Here is a 19,875-nt window from a genome sequence, read left to right as displayed (position 1 = left end):
AACTAGTTAAAACAACTATTTTAATCTTGGTTACAAATCTCAAGTTAGGTATTTAAATACATGATGAGCTATAATTAATATAGTTAGCATTTTTACCCTAATTTAACAATCCTAATTCTAAGGTCAAAATTTTAAGAGTAACTGTACAAATTATTCAAAATACTTAAACTAGGTTTAAAACACTGAAATATATTAGACGCTAAAATACTCAAAATGATGAAGTTGCCCTTGAGCGGCCTGTAACCACATTTAAATGGCACAACCTTGCTAAAATATGGTTTACTAATGAAAATGTTTGCAAAAGAACCTAAAGAAAATGTTACAAAATTTTAGGCAATAAAATAAGGATAGTTTTCCTCCACCCATAGAGGACGGTTCACCCATCATCTTAGGGTTTACAAACCCCCTCCTAGGGTTTTGGTATGTTCCAAAATATTCTCCTGATATCCATTCCCGCCCTCTTTGCCCCTCGGTGAATAGGGATCCTATTCATCGTGGGTGGAGGGAAACTCGGTCCACAAAATAATGATAAAATTATTAAAATGCACTTATTAGGTTTTTTTTGGTAATGAAATGCATTTATTAGTCGAAGTATGTAAACATGCATGAAATCAAGTTTATAGCACAATAAATTCATCAGAAATGATTCCTAAGGTTTTCACAATTAAAAAACACTTGGACATGTTACATATGATTTTAAATATTCTAAGACATTGAAACTTGCAATATATCCAAAGTTAAAAACAGATTTTACCCTAAACATGGTGAAATAACCAAAATGCTCATATGTGAATAACTCAAGATCAACCAACCATTGTTTCATGATCTATTTTTTTTTCTACCAGTTTTTTCCTGAGCATTAAGCGGGTAAGACAACACAATAGCGACAAATGTAATTAATTCAGAATCACTTTCTAGCGACAAATGTAAATAATTCAGAATCACTTTCTAATCATTCATAGTTGGCTTGAATTGATTGATTCTTGCTTCAAGAAAAGTTTCTTTGATTAAATGTAGTCCCATAACAACATCATTCATGTTGTGAGTCCATAGAACACTGGAGTGTAATTTCAATTATTGACGTTATACAATCTTATAATTTAGCTGTCCTATGATTAGGACCTTCAATTTTGTTGATAGCATCTTGTTCAATTTTTTTACTATGTTCTTCCTTGGGTTGGAGTGTTGGATCTAAAACTTGCATCAAGGGTCTTAGTAATCGAGATCGGTATTGGTCTCAAATACCAATCTGGATTGGTCTGTATCAGTTTGGATTGGACAACTTTGCCTTCACTTTTTTAAATTTTATTTTTTTTTTTTTTTTTCATTTTGACTTTTTATCCATACCAATTCATCGATACGGGCTCGGCTAAGAATCATTATTGGTCTCCAAAAGACTTATTGAGGTTGATGTAAGAACTAAGAAGTAAGTTCCAATGATTTGCTGCTATTTTGTTGACTACACAAAAAAAAAATAGCAAAAAATAAAGATCGCAATGCATTAATGGTCAATTCAAAAGAGGGTATGGGAATCAGCATTAATAAGATTCGGGATCGTCAATTCCGGAAATTCGGATCCGATTTATTGAATTATGCATGTACTTGTCCTATTTAAATCATGTTTAGCATGTGAGGCTGTGTATTTCTTAATGGTAGAGCTTAACCTTGTAGCGTTTGATTGAATGGAATTTTTTTGTTCATTGGGTATTGAATGGTAATTTTACAGAGTTCTGTGTCTAGGCACATGAATCATGCGACATGTTAGCGTTCTTTTTTCTATTAATCCAAGATTCAAATGCAAAAAACTATAAATAGGTGAAGTCTCTGTTCTATGCATGTGTACACGTTCATTAAAAAATTGGAAATTCTATAGAGACTTGTTGATCAAGGAAACATTATGCACATAAGTCAACGGCATGAAAGCTTCAACATGAAGAAGCATCTTAACACAATGGATAAGCATTAATAGTGTTCACTTTCATACTCACTATATAAAAGCCTAAGCTAGATATGTCTATGGCAAGAAAATATCACCTTCACAGATCTTAGAAAGTTGCAGACTTGGAAGTTTAAGATCTACAATGGCAGAAGTGAAGCTATTTGGCTTTTGGGGAAGTCCTTTCAGTAGCAGAGTACAGATGGCTCTAAAACTAAAGGGTGTCTCTTATGAATACATTGAAGAAGATCTTCCTAACAAGAGTCCTTCGCTTCTCAAATATAACCCAATTCATAAGAAGATCCCTGTGCTCCTACACAAGGAAAAGCCCATTGCAGAATCCCTCGTCATACTCGAATACATCGATGAGACATGGGAAGGTTATAGCATAATGCCTGAAGATCCTTATGAGAGAGCCATGGTCCGCTTCTGGGTTAAATTCTTAGATGAGAAGGTAAGGGATGTTCAAACTTAAGAGGTAGTAGTGCTTTTCAAATTTATGTAGTTTTTTGGTTCATATATTTCTTTCCGGAGAGGGTTCCCTATATTGCCCAAGTGCAGTTTTGGGCGAATAAGAGAACCCCTTTTAGAATCAGACAAGAGGAGAGGGGCATTTATGATATATCACCTCCTTACATGAACGTATGTGCAATTTCATTTTTGAGCTGGCTTTTTACAAAACTTTTTCCCATTTCATCATGTTAAAAGTAAGGGAGAATGTTTTTTGTGCCAGGGGCACAGGCTGCACCTAGACACATATGGTTGGGAGAAATGATCACGCTGCCCCCTGAATGGCAGGCCCATGTGTTTGGACGCAGGCTGTGTTGTGGCATAGAGAACATCAGCCCTAAAAGTAATCATACTCTTCTATTTATGAGTTTAAGAGCGTTAACAAATAGGGCCGGGAGAAATGATCACGCTGCCCCTTGAATGGCAGGCCCATGTGTTTGGGCGCAGGCTGTGCTGTAGCATAGAGAACATCAGCCCTAAAAGTAATCGTACTCTTTTATTTATGAGTTTAAGAGCGCTAACAAATCACGCTTTAGGCGTGGCTCCAAAGCCTAGACACAGTAACCGCCTTGGAAATGACCATCTTACCCCCATGAAAAGGCGAAAATCTCATTAGGGCAAGGCGGTTATGTGTCTAGGCGTTGGAGCCATGCCTAAAGCGCAACCGATTGTCTATGTGAGAGAGAGTTTCATCGAAGGGTCTAATCCAAACTTAAATTGTTTTCCAAATGGGCTAAACATTCATTTATTGTGATGTAGTTCTTAGGTGCAGCATGGAAGGCTTGTTGGGGTGAAGGGAAGGAACAAGAGAAGGCCATGGAAGATGCACAAGAGGTCTTGACAACACTTGAAAATGAGCTCAAAGGGAAGAAGTTCTTTGGAGGAGATAATATTGGGCTTGTGGACATTGCAGCTAACTTTATAGCATTTTGGGTTGGAGTGATTCAGGACGTGGTAGGAATTAACTTAATAGAGGAGGACACATTCCCTACCTTATTCAAATGGAGTGAAGAATTCCTCAGTTGTGAAGTTGTCAAGGGATGTCTGCCCCCAAAAGATAAACTATCTGCTTTCCTCCTAGCTCGCAAGGAAGCTATAACTGAAGCAGCCAAATCCATAGTTTACAAATGAGTTTGTTACCAAAGCTAAATCAATTATGTTTCATGTGTTTAGTAAAAGATCTTGTTATCCTTCTTCTTATCTTTATTGCTTTTAGATCTAATTGCAAAGAGTGAACTTTCTGTTTGCATAATTTTTTTCTGCCTTGTGACACAAACCTTGATGTTGCTGTGGATATAAAAGCACATAGATTTAAAGAAGGGTTCTGCTAACTTCACAATTATAAATGAGTTCGGTTCATCTGCACGTATCAACAAATGAGCGTACATGTGAGATCCAACCACCTGTTCTATTTTTGTCATTTACAAGGGAAAGAGGGGTTTTTATGAAAACAAAATTAAAATGTGATTGACTTTGAGATGTACGTTCACCTGTTGGTACGTGAAGATGATCCATTCTCATTAAAGACCTCATTGTCTTTTAGGAATCTGTGAGATCATAAGATGCGCCAGCCCCTCTAGCGGGCATTCAACGGCTGGGAGCATCCGGGCATGCACCTAGAGTGCCTCCAGCCATCAGATGCGCATTGGAGTGGATTTGTTTCCCATAAGGTCTTCCCAAATATATCTGAATCTGAATTTGTAAACTATGAATTTGATATCCTCATCTATCACATATCTGATACAAATTGGTCATTCATTTCTTTTGGTGGGAACTAATAACATTATCCTACCAAGTCATTTATAAAAGAAAGAAGGGTGCTACACTATTCGAAACATAATTTGGCAAGCATCACCATTTACGGACCTGGATCTTGTGCATCCGGGCAACCGGGCTGCATGTGCAGCGCTAGACTCAAGGCGGTGCGTTTTGACCGCCTTATCCCTGCCCAAGCGCCCATTCCAACGGGACGACTATTCCTGAAAGTCTTTGTTTCTGCCTCCTATAGCTTTAAGAGTGTCAAATTAGAATTGGAATAAAAAATCGAAATCATCGAAATCAAAACCAGATTGAATAAGCTAATTTGAACTGAACCGAATAAAATTTGGTTAGATTTGAGTATTAGATTTCAGAACCGATTCAGTTCTCGATTAGGTTCCGGATCAAACATAGGAACCGAAATCGAACCGAATTTGGATAAAATCGTGATCGATCACCCTGACCAATCTTAGATCTGGAATTGGTAATCAAGGGTAAAATCGTAAAATAACCCAATTTTTAATGAAAAGTAGGGCTGTGTTTGGATGCGTTATTGGAATGCATTCTAGATCGATTCCTTATTCTTAGATGATAAAAAATGCGAAATCGGCCTAGAATGCATACCAAATGCAGCCTAGGAATAAAACCGACCGATCCAGATCGGTATCAGGGGAGATCGATACTGTCCCGATACCGATAAGATTCGGAGTCTCAGACCGGTCCCACTGAATCTTCTCCCTTTAAAAGCATCGACCCCGCAGAGCGTCCGTATCCGTACATAATAAACGAGGAGAGCGAAGATGGACTTGTGGTTTGGATCTGGATGAGCCGGATATGGACTGCTCGTTCTCCACAGGCGGTGGTGGCGATCCCTGAATGCCATGGCCCAGAGGAGCAATTAGCCGTAGAGTGAAAGCTTCTGCTACCAGGCAGAGTGGCAGACCTCCACCGAAGCAACCAAATCGCTGGACACAGTTCGATTAATGTCGGAGAGGTGAAATGGAGAAATTAAATAAAATTCTGAAATCATCGTTTCTCGTCATCGTCTTCTTCTTCTTGTTCTCCGACATTTTCATGTACTGCTCAGTTGCAGAAGGCGTTACTCCAGATGAAGCTAAACAGCTCAGAGACGAGGTAATCCCTAGAATTCAGCTTTTATTAATTTTCATGTGATTAGTCATAAGATTGCACTGTTATTAAACGTAACTAATGAGTTAATCGTAGAATTCTCTGTACTCTAATTGCCGGAATTACACTGGGCTTTCATGAGAACAATGGGAACATGTAATGACGTTTTTATTTTAAGGAAAATATTATTAAAATGAACCACTCCAGAGTAATTTCCAAATGTTGAATTTTCTATGCCGTTTCAGACTACAGCAGTAATTCAAGCTCAAACATGTCCATGCGCTGATCCCACAATCCCTTAGGCACTGCTATTGGGTAGTCAATATTATTATTGTGATTTTTCCCCCTAAAGGAAGCGATACGCATTAAACGTCCAAAAGGGATCAGTTTTAGGTGATTGAATTAGTGGAAATACGCTAACTAGTTGGAAGAAATCAAGTGAAAAACCTGGGTAGAGCTGCCCCCCCCCCCCCCTTTCTTTTTTTTTCTTTCTCCCAACTGGTTAGCATATCTAGACCTATAAGTTACCTCCTCATTGATATCCTAGTTAATCTTTTACTTCTTGCTTATGATTTTGGAACCCTATTCATCCGCTATTTCCTTTATTTCTCTTTCCTAAAGCTATTCCAAAACCTTTCCTCTAGCTTATTTGATGCCAACCCTGGTAAGCAAATCAATTGAATCTTGTTTTGACTCAGCCATAATATCTGTAACCCAATACTACCAACCCTGAAACCTTTAATTCCTTCTGATATAAACTTACTTGCTTTATTACAAAGGCTAATAACTCCAGGACATTTTCTTCCACCAATAGTGAACTACTAAGGATCGCATCCCACACATATTCTACATTATAGCCTGCAACTGATTCAGCTTCCTATGTGACAAATTAAATCTCAAAAACCTTACAATTCAGTTCATTATTCATTAAATAATTAAATAGATGTATATCTGTAATATTATTAAATCGTTTCATCCACGAGGAGCTGGATGAGAAGAAAGTCTCATGTCCGGTTCTACAGTAGAGATGGAATTTACAAATTCCCATCAATTATAATCCGATCCAGATTCCGTAACCAACATAGAGGAAGAATGAAGGGAATATTTTATCGAGACAACATATTTGTTTCGGCAGATATGCTCTTCAAGCACTTGAACTTGCTTGGATTGCATTTAGGCAAATAGAAGCAGGGTGAAGAGCAATGACATGATATACACGTTGTGGTGGAAAAATATGGGTACGTATATTTCAGACAAACCCGTTATAGTAAGACCTAGGAAATATGTAGAGGTTTGGGCAAAGGATCTCCCGAATATTGGGTATCTGTCATAAACCGGGTTGAATACTTTACGAAATGAGTGGAGTACCAGAAATTGTAGCCAGAGAAGCTATTTAAATAGCTGCGTCCAAAATGCCTATACGAACCCAATTCGTTATTGCGGGATAGGGATGTGGAACACGTGAGCAGTTTACTCCAAGACCCCAACCCCCTCGAGAGTAGGATGCCGTTCAAGACGGAGCTGGGACACAATGCAAGGAATTTACCTTGGTTCAGCAAGGTTGCCTACATCCACCCGAGAGAACCAGAGATTTTCACTATATACTTTCATGGGGCTTGCCCCAATATCTAATCTAAATAAAGGGCTGGCGCTGAAAAAGAACCAGCCCAGCGTCTTCAAGAAAGCTTTGCTTGGTGGGTGCTGCCCCCAACTCATACCATGGTGCACAGTTATGGAGGATACATAGGGAGTATACCTATCCAAAAGTGATTTCATTTTTCTTTCACTTTGGAAACAAACCCTATCACCCTATCTTGGTTAGTAACATGAGTAACTATCGAACTAAACATTGACCTATTTATTTTAGGTGCTAATTCTATTAGCTTACTCAACATAAAGAACGATAAGTACAACTGTACTAACCTATCGGAGTAATCATACCGGCATCTAATCTTATGATGATGAAGCGTGGGAATGATTTGAGGTAACCCCCTCTCGTAAGAGAGACATGCACGGGAAGTAAGGAAGGTTTCACTTTTGAGGACCTGTACATCATCTGTAGTGATGACACATGCTACCATGCAGTGTAGGGGAGTCCATAAATTGTGACTCTTGCCAGAAGTTAAACTCCTAATAGGAGAAGACGACCATTGAGGTCATTACCTTCAGGAACATCCATAGGAATGGTTTCCAAATTCGTTGAAAAATGGGAGATTTGGATCCTTCTCTTGGAATAATATCCAGAGTTCATTTATGGTTGAATTCTCTCTGATGGAATTGCAGTACATGATGAGAAAAATTAATCTTTTTTCTTCTGTTATTAAAATGAAAAAAATAAAAGAATTCGACAATTTTCAATGACTTGGGAACCAGCATAATTTGAAGACAGTTGGACCAAAACTTTTGTCCATTATAAATCTACCCCTTTTCTTTGAGTTTGTGCAAGCTTAGATGCCTCCCATTTGTCTGAATCAAACATCCACAAAGCGTCTTTTTTATGTGTGCAAAATCGCTAATTTGAATTAAATCTGTGGTACAATTTGTAATTCTTGGCCTCAACAATCCTCCCCCCCCCCTCTTTTTGTGTTGCTTATCATATTCAACTCCTACGAATGATTATACATGCAAATTTTACCTTCTTTGAGATTGGTATCATATATAAAAAGGGCGTACCCAGTGCACGAGGCTCCCGCCATTGCATGGTCTGGGGAGGGTCATAATGTACACAACCTTACCCCTGCTTTCACAGAGAGGCTGTTTCCAGACTTGAACCTGTGACCTCTTGGTCACAATGGAGCAACCTTAACCGTTGCACAATGTTATCATAAATAATGGGTAAATTTACCTTCTGCCTTAAATCTTCTAGCATTAGTTTTATATAAGTGGTTATTCATGGTACTCAGAAGAAGTTCGATAATGTTCCATTAATATTCTTCCAGCAATTTCAACAGCTAATATTTGACAAACTGTATATTATTTGACAGTTCACTTCCTCTCTCATCTCCTTAAAAGGCTCATATAATGATTGAGTGGCTGTTGGAGAAACAATCGCCTTCCAATGTCAAAAGAATCTTCTTAATCTTCTTCCTCTTAGCACTTACTATGAATGTTTCGTTTCACTTGGTGCTATTAGATTCTTTAAGTTCTTATTCACATGCTTGTTCTTCTTGCTAATGAGGTGTGCTTTATGGTGTCCTTATTTGTCTTTTGATCCCTTACATCCATTGGAGTGGAAATTGTTTTCCATTTTCTTGTTTGTTTATTTTATAGGTTCGTTTCAAGTTTTTCATATTATATAATGGCCTTCAGAATTTTATGTTCTCTACCAAAATTGTTTTATTTATCAAAAAAGATAAAAAGAGTAACGCCTCAGCAGATACTGTGAAACCCTCAATTAGTCAAGTCCACTCTGTACCAGATATTACTCACACCCTCCATTACCAACAACTTACCCTTGCACAACCTTGCATTTCACCAACGTCTGCCACCGGTACCCCACCACTTTTCAGCCATGTTAGGATCAAGTCAGACAGAAGTTTATTTGCTTTTTGTTTCTCTTCAGTGAAATTTAATTTACCCTTCTTCCAAAAAAAAAAAAAAAATCACTTCTATCCTTAATAGTTTTGACTATTAGTGGAAGATGCGACAACAACCATAACCTTATCCCAACTAAATGGGGTTGGCTACATGGATCCGAAAGAGGCTATGACAGTAATAGAGATAAGAGAAGTAAAAAGACGTAAGAGGAGTAAAAGAAAGTATAAAGATAATAAGTAAAGGAAGAAGTCCAAGCAGTAGTTAAAGCAGCATCCCAGGAACATTCCCCTACAAGGGGTCGGCTACACGGGTCTTTGTCCTCCAAACAACTCTATCTGCGGTCATATTAGGATCGAGCCTTACCACATGCATATCTTTTCTTACTACTTCTCCAATAGTCAATTTAGGCCTTTCCCTACCTCTTTTAGCTCCGTCAAACTGAATCTGGTCACTCTTCCTTAAAGGTGCATCCATAGGTCTCTGTTGTACATGAACATACCACCTCAAGTGGCTCTCACAGAGCTTCTCTTGAATTGGTGCAACTCCCAGTTCGGTTCTAATACAATCATTCCTTACTCTATCTCTCCTGGTCTTGCCACACATCCTTCTCAACTTCCTCATCTCTGCTACACTCATCTTATCTATATTACTCTTCTTAACTGCCCAACATTCCACCCCATAAGTCATGGCCGGTCTTATTACTGTCATGTAGAATTTTCCCTTAAGTTTAATAGGCATGCGTTTGTCACATAACACTCCCGAAGCACCTCTCCAGTTCATCCATGCTACTTTAATTCTGCTAGTGGAAGATGCTTCTCTGAAATATGAGCTTTCCCTAGTAATGGTTCCCACAGTGGGTTCCTCAACAACAATATTGATCATTATGAGTTGTGCCTCATTTAGAAGGTGGTCAGGTTATTCCAATATTCAAATGAATTTGAAAGAAATTTCTTTTAATTATTGTAGTTCTTGATGGAATGGTAGTCACAGTATTTGTTGGATTCTAGTCCATAAAAGGACTGTCAGTGTTTTCAGAACTATGGTGGGTCACACATTTTTATTTTCCAATAGGTGCGTGAAATGTTCTATCATGCCTTTGATGGGTATATGGAGCATGCGTTTCCACTTGATGAATTAAGACCTCTCACTTGCACCGGAGAAGACACACTTGGTGGTTATGCCTTAACTCTTGTAAGATGACCCAGTTTCTTTTGCATTGAATTCCTTATGATAAGCATTTCTTTAACGCTTTTGTGGCTTTTGCTGAAACCAGATTGACTCCTTAGACACATTGGCCTTATTTGGTGATCGAGAACGATTTGCTGCCTCAGTTGAATGGATTGGTAAAAACCTTCAATTTAATATTGTGAGTACTGTACTTTCTGCATTGACTTTACCATCCAGGAAATGCCATGTTTTCGTATGTTTTTCTGTTACGCAATCCTTAGCTTGTTTGACGAGTTTAAGCATCAGCTTCATGCGAACTCACAAGCTTATTTATATTAAATATCACTGATGATTGAAGACTAAGGCTCTCTTTGGCATAGATTATATTTATATTTATGACCTATTTATGAATAATTAATTGTGATAATAGATTAGGGGCTATAAACCATTATCGTTTGGTTACTAATAGAATAATAGATTATATAATGAAAAATAGGTTTGGTATACTTGAGTGAAGAATATATTATGTATTATATATATATATATATATATATAGAGTATATAATATGATATATGTTAGGGGTGTTAATCGGTCGGTTTGGACCGGTTTTGGTTCGGTTTCAGTGTGAGAATGAGTAAGTCCAAAACATGATCCAACAAGAGTGCACCGATTTCGGTTTGATTTCAGATTCGTATCAGTTTGGTGTCGGGTTTCCTTGTAAATATATTTAAAAGCGTGAAGAAAAAGTATATTTTTAATGAATTTCAAGTTGGTATTGGTTTCTTATCGGGTTATATCGGTTTCGATCCCTTTTTTTAAGTTCGGTTTGATGTTTTATTGGCTTCAAAACTGTCCGGTTTGGTTTCATTTTCACAAAACCCCAATCCGAAACATGATCCAATAAGCTTGTATCAGTTCGGTAGGTTCACCTTGGTTTCGGTCTGTTCGGCTTGGTTTCGTTGTTTTGGGCTAGGTTTTGACACCCCTAATATATGTTGAAAGAAGGTGGGGGCGTGGTGGGGGTTAGAGAGAGAGAAAAAGAGGTTTTGTTCTAATTTTCATTTGTTTTACCAATTTACCCCTACTTAAGTAACAATTCTGCACATGTTCATTAATGGTACCGCATAAACAAATATTAACAGTTTATGGTGATAAATCATAAACAGCTCAAGAGCTATTTATGAATTTATGCTTATATTGATTTATTTTAATGCGAAATAGGGATCATACCAAACACATCTATTTATATTTATGTGTCAAATAAATATAAATTTAAAACTATACCAAAGACACCACTGCCTCTTGGTGCTGAGTATATAGAAACAACAAACTCAGCCTTATCCCAATGTAATGGGGTCGGCTGCATGGATCCAAACACAGCAAAAAAGAAAGGAGGGGAAAGTGAGGTCTAGCCAAAAAGGAGGAATGCAGAAATGGGAAAAGAGGGACGGAAATAAGATAATGAAAAATGAAAAGGACAAATGAAAGATGGCCAATAGAAAGAAAATGCAAAATGAAAGATGAAAGTAAGAGGAAAGAGGCACACCCCAGCAAGTTAGGAAAATCTCAGCTAAATGGGGTCAGCTACATGTATCCTTGCCCTCCAGTAGGCTCTATTCGAGGACATAATTGGTTCAAGATCTAGTCTATGCATGTCCTTCCTCACAACTTCTCCTATGGTCATTTTAGGCCTGCCCTTATCTCTTTTAGCTCCTTCAATTGGGATCATATCACTCCTTCTTACTGGGGCATCCCTAAGCCTCCGTTGAACATGGCCATACCACCTCAAACAACTCTCTCGGACCTTATCATTAATCGGGGGTTCTAATATGATCATTCTTTACCTTATCCTTCCTAGTTTTTCTGCACATCCATCTTAACATTCTTCTGCTACACATAGCTTCTCAATATGACACTTTTTAACTGCCCAAACATTCTGTTCCATACATCATAGCCGGTTGAACAACAATCCTATAGAACTTTCCTTTAAGCTTTAAAGGAATACGTCGGCCACACAACACTTCGGAGGCACCTCTCTACTTCAGCCATCCCACTTTAATTCTTTGTGAAACATCATCCTCTATGTCACCGTCTTTATTTATGATTGACCCCAGTTATCTAAAATAGTCACTTAGTGGTATCTCCCTTTCCTCAATTTGCACCATGTAAGAATCCATCACAGTATAACTAAAGTGACACATCATATACTCTGTCTTCGTTCTACTAATCTTAAAGCCTTTCGTATCCAAGGTTGATCTCCATTGTTCTAACTTAGCGTTAATCCCTGCTTTTGTCTCATCCACTAAAACAATATCATCGACGAAGAGCATACACCACGAGACCTCGTCTTGAATGCTCTTGGTTAGGTCGTCCATGATAAGCGCAAATAGGTAAGGGCTTAAGGCTGATCCTTGATGTAACCCAATCGTAATTGGGAATTCGTTGCCCTGACCTCCCACAGATCTCACACTAATCACCACGCTTTCAATAATAAAGCCTTTTTCCATTTAAAAATAAGAAGGAAGGCTTCAGTAGTAATAAACAAGTTAAAAATAATTTGATGAATTTCTATGTTCTTCCATTATCTTCAACTATCTGGGAGTTACAAAAATGTGGCCCTTCATTATCTGAGGTATTAAGCTTCTCCTTTTAGAATCCACACATGTACTTTCTGTTGTAGTTCATATGAATGTGTTAGCAGAACCGAGAATGAGAGAATTAGAGAATGGCTAGAATAGTTCATTGATAGGTAAGCCCTCTATTTATAACAGAGGGAAAATTACAAAGGGGACAGAAATACCCCTAACTAGCTGACTCTATAAGAGCAGCAGTCTATACCTAATGAATAACAATTAAACTACCCCAAAAGGACCAGAATACCACCACAGTATTCTGGATTACAAATTCCAACAGTCCCCCTCAAGCTGGATTATACATTTATATATATACTAAAAGAAGCTCCAGCTTGAACTAATAAGAAAAAAATGCTAACACTCCAACATTCTAACACTCCCCCTCAAGTTGGCGCATATTAGGCACTAATGCCCAACTTGAACAAAATGGGAAGAAACAGAGTTGCGAAAGAGTCCAGCTTGACAAATGAATGAAGCTCTAAATAAACCTTCAAGAACTTGAAATAATTGATCTTCAAAACCTGGACAGATATGATCAACAAACCGAGACTGGAATTTCTTCCAAAAAAGGTAGCTTTCAACGATCTTCAATAGCTATCCAGTGATGAATCTCAGATTGTCATAGTGACATAAAATCTTGAAGTGAAAAACTAGGGCAGCAAGCAGCAGAATAAACTAAATCAGGCAGTGCAAACAATTGAATCAACCCAATTGTAAATCCTCAAATAGGCAGGCAACAACCAAATATCTTCAATACTCTTCAATACTTCAATCTCCCCCTTACGGTAAACTCAACCCAATAACAAAGGATACCCAATAGCAATGGTATGGCAATGGTGGAAAACACTAGCAATGGTAAAAAACACTGATCTTCTATGTTTTGCCACAAATGTTCTTGCAAGGTCTGCTTCTGCAACGTTTGCAAGTGTACTGTACATAATCTCCCCCTCACGTGTAGTAGCACACGTGGACATAACAGAGATGATGTAAGAGATAATGACAAAAGTATTAAGTTCCAGAATTTTCCAAAGGTGCTATGGGAATGGAAAAGGAAGGAATGACAAAGTAGAGTATACCATAAACTTCCTAAGTGGTTATGGGTAAATGCAAAAGGTATGGTATGGGATATTGGTAATTGAAGAAGCAGTGGGATAAAGAGTCATGGAGAAAAAAACAATGCACCATATCAATTTTCAACCTTCTTTAATCCATCAAACAAACTTCTTAGATGGAAACTCCTGCAAAGGAGAATCGAACACCAAACTCCAATATTCAGATTTGATTTAAAGTAGAAAAAAAAACAAATCTGATTTGGAATAAGGGAAGGCTCCAATCTTTAAGGCTTGATCAATCTTCAAACAAGGAAGAACCAGTGTGCAAAACTCCAATCTATAAGCTCCCAGATGCTGAACAGAACTGATGAAGATATCTGAGCAGAATTGATGTAATAAGCTTCTAGAAAAACTTGGATCAGGTCTGATTTAGTGGATATGAACCTGTAGAAAAATTCCCAGAGTAAGCTGGATATGAACTGGTAGAAAAGCTTCACACAACTGAAAAGATTTGTAGTCGCAACCAATAGCCATGGAACAACTGTTGTAATCCCAAATAGAAGCTGATCTCCAAGGTAGTAGATTCGATTCTTCAATAAGTTGAAAGAACTTCGATCTCCAATATTAGGTAGACACAGACTCAAGAGTCAAGACTAGGACAGCAGTAGTCCTCATGAAGGCAACATTACCATGTTAACTAGTCATGCATACAAAAGCCAATCAACAGAACCAACAAGGGATGAATTAAGGTTCAATAGAACCAGCAAGTAGTAGACAATAACTCAGCAGATCCAATAGGAATTGATGCAGCCAGCCACATAGGAACCAAAAAAAAATATAGGTTGATAGTTGGATTGATGAAACCTGAATTTTTCAAAAATACTCCCAAGAATGAAGCTGATATTTGGGTCGAATACTCCTCTGATGTTGATAAAACTCCCCTCAAAAAACAGCAAGAGAGGATATCTCTAACCCTAAGATTGATTATAGTCAGGGTTTTGTAAAAATCCTGAAAGTTGAGATCGATTGTAGGGAAGGGGGCTTCATAAAAGTGATGATGACTTATCAAATATTGATGATGTCTTGTAATAGATGCTGTCCTCAGCTGCTTGAATGGATCTCCAATACGAATAACCAACCTCTTTGTGTGATTGAGACTTGATCTTCAAGAGGGAGAAACACCAAAAATTGCAGAAAAAATAGGGCAGCAGCTGTCACACGAAATAGAACTTCTTCAAGCCATGCATTGATGAAGTAGATTGTCCCTCTTGATAGTAGATACACCTCCAAAAAACTCCAGCAGCAGCAAGCAACCCTAACCCTAAAATCGATATGTGTAAGGGTTTTGTAAAACCCTGAAAATAAGGATCGATTGGGGTTAGGGGTCTTCAAACACTTGGAAAGAGGCTAATATTGAGGTCGAGTGGTCCTTGTAGTAGTGGAGATTCACCCCTCAAAATTCAGCAGCGACTGAGAAGAGGAACGCTGAAATTGATTGGAGTCGGGGTTTTGAAAAACCCTGAAAAGGTAAGATCGATTGGGTGAATCAAGGCTGGAAAAGAAAGGAGAGGGGAGTAGATGGAAGAAGGTAGATAGGTGCTGGGAATGGTTGCATAGGAAGCTCCAACAATGGAGGATCAGCCTTCATGAGTGCGAGGAATCTAATCTTCAAAAATTTCTGGAAAGCTCCAATGTCGCTGGTATGGTTCCAGCAGTATCGATTAGAATTTAGGTTATGGAAAAAAGGTAGATTGGGAGGAAGGCAGCAACTAAATCATTGGATTGTCTCATTAGTGCTGCCCTCTTAGAAGGATGAGAACCAAAAAACCAGAAGAAGGAGAAGCCGAGAGAGAGAGAGAAAGGAGGGAGAAGAGAAACGATGGAGAGGGGGGTGTTATGTAACCCTAGATCAGATTAGGAGGCTCTGATACCATGTTAGCAGAACCGAGAATTAGAGAATGGCTAGAATAGTTCATTGATAGGATAAATAGAGGGAAAATTACAAAGGGGACAGAAATACCCCTAACTAGCTGACTTTATTAGAGCAGCAGTCTATACCTAATGAATAACAATTAAACTACCCCAAAAGGACCAGAATACCCCCACGGTATTCTGGATTACATATTCCAACAGAATGAGAGAAACTGCTGGAATAACTAACTAGACTACAATGGGAAAAAATCATTTAATTAACTCCTTATCTCTTCTGATAACTAAGCAAAGATTTTATGGCGATAAGTATTTACTTAGAGGATACAGTCACTGTTTTCAAGAGAATGCCTATTTGTTCCAAGTATTGCTAATTAGTCTGCTTTTTATTGACATTTCAAATCTTTGTCCCCTTTGTTTTCATGTAAAATATTGAAAAGAATCTCCATAAGGCTATTTATTTAGTGATGGCTAGATAAATCCTAAGACTTTTCTAGAATTAAAGAATTATTTGATAATTAGGATGTAGACAAGCCTATTTTTCTAGCAAATGACTTAAGCAGATTTTGTCAATTCGTACAATAAGATCTTTTGTTTCAGTTTAATTGTATCCATAACATTATAGTTGTTAGCATGAGTGATGTAACAACTGCTTTTGCAGAAAATGTTTCAACACTTTATATTACAGCAAACAGTGATTACATGTCTATACAGGAATCTGGCAATCTTCATGTTCATTGATGGGGGCAGTGAATCTAGATTCCAGATTAAGAATCAAAGACCTGATCGGTTGCTCCACAGGCCCAGAGTTGAACCATTTTCCTGATAAACCAGGGTTGAAAAGGCTTTCTGGTTGGTTGATTTCAGCAGCCTGCGATGGGGAAAGAGAGAGAATAAGAGACGAAGAAAGAGAAGAGATAGGGGCTATTCTGGGACTGTGAACAGTACCCATGGACAGTAATTCTTGAAGAAAAGAAGAGAGAGGAGAAGAGAGACATAGGAGTGAAGAGTTCTCACAAGTTACAACTCTCAGTTTTCACTAAAAATCTTCTTCGTTAACTATTGATTGGGGTGGAAGGGGGTTAATATGTATTAAAGAAAAAGAATCCTCCTAATATCTAGTTTTCTGAAAAAGTAAACTAACTTAGAAAGCACTATTAGGACTCTTAACTTGCTAAACTACTAAAACTCCCAAAACAGAAACTAAATCTAATTGGACTCTTCTAGACTTAACTATGACAGCTAAGGAATGGGCCTCACAAGATCCCTATAACAGCTACTTTTGGATAACCCTAAGCTAACTAATGGGGCCCGCCAGTAAATAATTAATTTCGTGCACTTCTTTAGATCCCCACATTTGGGCCTTATAATGCATAAAAAAAAGGGCGTACCCAGTGCATGAGGCTCCCGCCACTGTGGGGTCTGGGAAGGGTCATAATGTACGCAGCCTCACCCCCGCTTCGTGGAGAGGCTGTTTCCGAACTCGAACAGTTGGACCCATGACCACTAGGTCGCAATAGAGCAATCTTACAGTTGCGCCGAGGTCTGACCTCTTGGGCCTTATAATGCATCCCATTGCAAATAAATCCAAAAGAATTAAAATCCCATACCCCATAGTTATTAAAATAGGACCAATTTTTGGACTGGTCTGCATTACCTATACATACATGCCATACATATGGTTTTGCAGTTTATAAACCTATTCTACTATTACAAGAATGAATGTTAGATTTGCACTCTCACTGTGTTTTGATTTAGCTCCTGTCCTTCAAAGTTTTAACTATTTCAAGGAAATATCTGAAGGAAACCTTAATCTTAGTTTATGCATGAAGTGTCCGGACTAAACTTCCGTGGAATTCCTCCTTTGTTGTTGGAGTTTGTAATACTGCCTGTGTTATGTGTATTAGCCATAAAAACATTCAATGTAATCGACTAGATGTTGTTTGGATCACTCTATGGTGCTGTTTTAAACTTAGGATTATGTTCTACTGCACATGCAGAACAAAACAGTTTCTGTCTTTGAAACCTCAATCCGAATCCTTGGAGGTCTACTTTCTGCTCATCTGATTGCAAGTGATTATGCTACGGTATGTTTCTATCATGTACATGTAATAATGAAGCTTTTTGAATTTCATTGTCATATTCCCCCCCCCCCTTTTGTTTTTACTTGATGAGATCATCATAATTAAATCCCTATGTTTACTGTATTGTTATGTTTCTCAGAAAGAGTAAAGAGCCATGTTGGTATCTTATCTTTCATTGTTCTTGGATAATTTCTCATTTTCTTGGATTAGGGAGGGTGATTATGGGGTAATTAATGGAGTCTAAACGCCAAAGGTAGGATCACAAGCTATCACAAACAACCAGAATTCAAAGACAAATGATATCTCACGATCTAACCAATGGATGTTGATGAAATTCAGGTCGATTCAGATATTATAAGAGTATCAAATAAGTCTAAAATATGGTGATGATCCAACAGTCAGATTGTAAACTGTGGAAGGATCTCAGAAATAGCAATGAGAACAGCAAATCAGTAGCTCGGATGTAGACCAAACCTTGGTCAAACAACCTCGCTGGAAGGGTGAATAACACCTCCAGGTATCAGCCTAATCTAAGGGTTAGATTCCCTTAGATGATGGAATCAACTTGCAGCCAAAACACCCAAAAAACAGGGATGCCACCAGCCACTAAACACTGCCAAATATGGTTTTAAAAAATTCCAGAATGTAATGAGTTCAGCTTCATATTGAGCAGGTAGATGGTGATTGAATCGCAAAGAAAAGAAAAGAAATTGACATCAGTAGCTGTACTTGGTATCACAGGGTAATAGAAGAGGAATAAGGGAAGGGAAAGGAGATCAGATCTCCCACCCGATCACCCTCAGAATTCCACTGAGGTTGCTGCTGTCTCCCACAGTAGCTCGGTTTCTCACAGCGCCATAGAAGCAAAGCTCAAATTTCATTCACCATAAATTATGGGGGGAGCTCTTAGGCTCTTACAACTTATGGTTGGGTTGAGTAACCCATAAGGAAATTAAAAAAAATTTTAAAAAAATACACGGATAAAGTGGAGTGAGTTCCACTCTAAATGAATTAACTCAACTAATTAATTAAAAAAGACATGACAAAAAAAAAAAAACCCTAGATTCTGGTTTGATTGACCAGAAAATGCCAGACCAATGGTCTGGCCCAACACTATGGTCAGTTGAACCGTAAGGTTCCAAAAGGGGGAACCATGGGCTACTTATGGCCTGGTTCCCTTCTTCCTTCGATGATAGGTTTGAAACGTATCTGGATCAATTAGATTCGTTCGTTATGAGTGGATAAATCACTCTTGACATTAGGAGTGCCTACCAAGTTTCTCTTATCTCATCTCTTATTTCATTGGGGAGACCATGGCAAGTCACATGTAGGCCTTCCACCTGTAATCTTCACAGCCTTTTCCATTTCTAGATTCCTCCCATTGGTATTGACATCTCTCTTTTTGTATCCTTCTGAACTAATTTATGTTTTTTGCTGATAATGTGATTTTTATTGACAAGACTAGAGAGTGGGGAAATGCCTATAGATTTATGGAAGATTTAGAATCAAAAGGTTTTAAGATAAGTAAAAATATAGAAATAATATATGGAGAGGAACTTGATAAGATAGTTGAAGGGGGTGGTGGTTCAGCCTAATGAACCAGAGTGGAAGTCACATAAATTCCCTAAACCCCAACCCCCCCCCCCCCAAACTGTGGTTTAATAAAAAAAATAGAAAATTGGGGAAAATAGGTCAAAAAAGGGAAAGGATCAAGCAGTTAGTCAGTTCCTGGTGCAGTTTGTGCACATTTTTGGTAAATGATTATATTACCGAACCCCAAGAGGGGGCAGGGAAGAGCAAACCAAAGAATCAATGTACAAGAAAGAGAAGAGGAAAAGAAAGAGAGGGGGGGGGGGGAGGAAGAGGAAAAGAGAAAAGAGAAGGGGGGGGGGGGGCGGTCTACCAGCCTACGCAGAGGAGGACCGCAAAAGGGCAGAATCAAGGCCCCAAAAAGTCAAAATGTGCCTATTTCTATGGCTGTCCTGGCAGTGCCTCTGGCGGATACTACTGAGCTTGGAGGACACATCAAAGGAGATGGCTTTCCAAATCACATCAAACGATCTAGAGTTGGAAGTCCATCTCCTGAGGTTCCTTTCCATCCAAATATGATGAATGGCGGCATTAAAGACTAGCTTCCCAA

At 38.4% G+C, this 19,875-nt stretch overlaps 2 protein-coding genes and 1 long non-coding RNA gene across 3 annotated transcripts in view; 2 read left to right on the top strand and 1 right to left on the bottom strand.

Annotated features, from left to right (window-relative positions):
* The first annotated feature begins 2,025 nt into the window (after positions 1-2,025).
* LOC122643748 (probable glutathione S-transferase) lies at positions 2,026-3,577 on the top strand. The gene is made up of 2 exons (XM_043837335.1): positions 2,026-2,390; positions 3,206-3,577. Exons 1-2 carry the CDS (start codon positions 2,082-2,084, stop codon positions 3,575-3,577), a joined length of 681 nt encoding a protein of 226 aa, XP_043693270.1. The 5' UTR covers positions 2,026-2,081.
* A 1,391-nt stretch (positions 3,578-4,968) lies between these two features.
* The window catches only part of LOC122642783 (alpha-mannosidase I MNS4), a 43,229-nt gene continuing 28,322 nt past the window's right edge, over positions 4,969-19,875 (top strand). Inside the window, exons 1-4 of the mRNA XM_043836371.1 lie at positions 4,969-5,338; positions 9,941-10,060; positions 10,143-10,235; positions 17,652-17,738. Coding sequence (XP_043692306.1) covers positions 5,204-5,338; positions 9,941-10,060; positions 10,143-10,235; positions 17,652-17,738 — 435 coding nt within the window. The 5' untranslated portion in view covers positions 4,969-5,203. The remainder of the gene's footprint in view (positions 5,339-9,940; positions 10,061-10,142; positions 10,236-17,651; positions 17,739-19,875) is intronic.
* Positions 9,528-12,150, bottom strand: LOC122642787. Its single transcript, XR_006330101.1, has 2 exons — positions 12,070-12,150; positions 9,528-9,636 (listed from the first exon to the last, which is right to left on the bottom strand). It is a non-coding gene; the product is annotated as an uncharacterized LOC122642787 (long non-coding RNA).

This window comes from Telopea speciosissima, chromosome 10, assembly GCF_018873765.1.
Source record: "Telopea speciosissima isolate NSW1024214 ecotype Mountain lineage chromosome 10, Tspe_v1, whole genome shotgun sequence".
Taxonomy (NCBI): Eukaryota; Viridiplantae; Streptophyta; class Magnoliopsida; order Proteales; family Proteaceae; genus Telopea; species Telopea speciosissima.
Note: the sequence above shows the minus strand (reverse complement) of the source record. Positions and strands in the feature narration are given on the sequence as shown.

What these genes read in the sequence shown, in the direction of transcription:
- LOC122643748 (XM_043837335.1), top strand. Translation starts at nt 2,082, where the DNA reads ATGGCAGAAGTGAAGCTATTTGGCTTTTGGGGAAGTCCTTTCAGTAGC. An exon ending in TTAAATTCTTAGATGAGAAG is followed by an intron (nt 2,391 to 3,205) that starts GTAAGGGATGTT and finishes ATTGTGATGTAG; the next exon opens with TTCTTAGGTGCAGCATGGAA.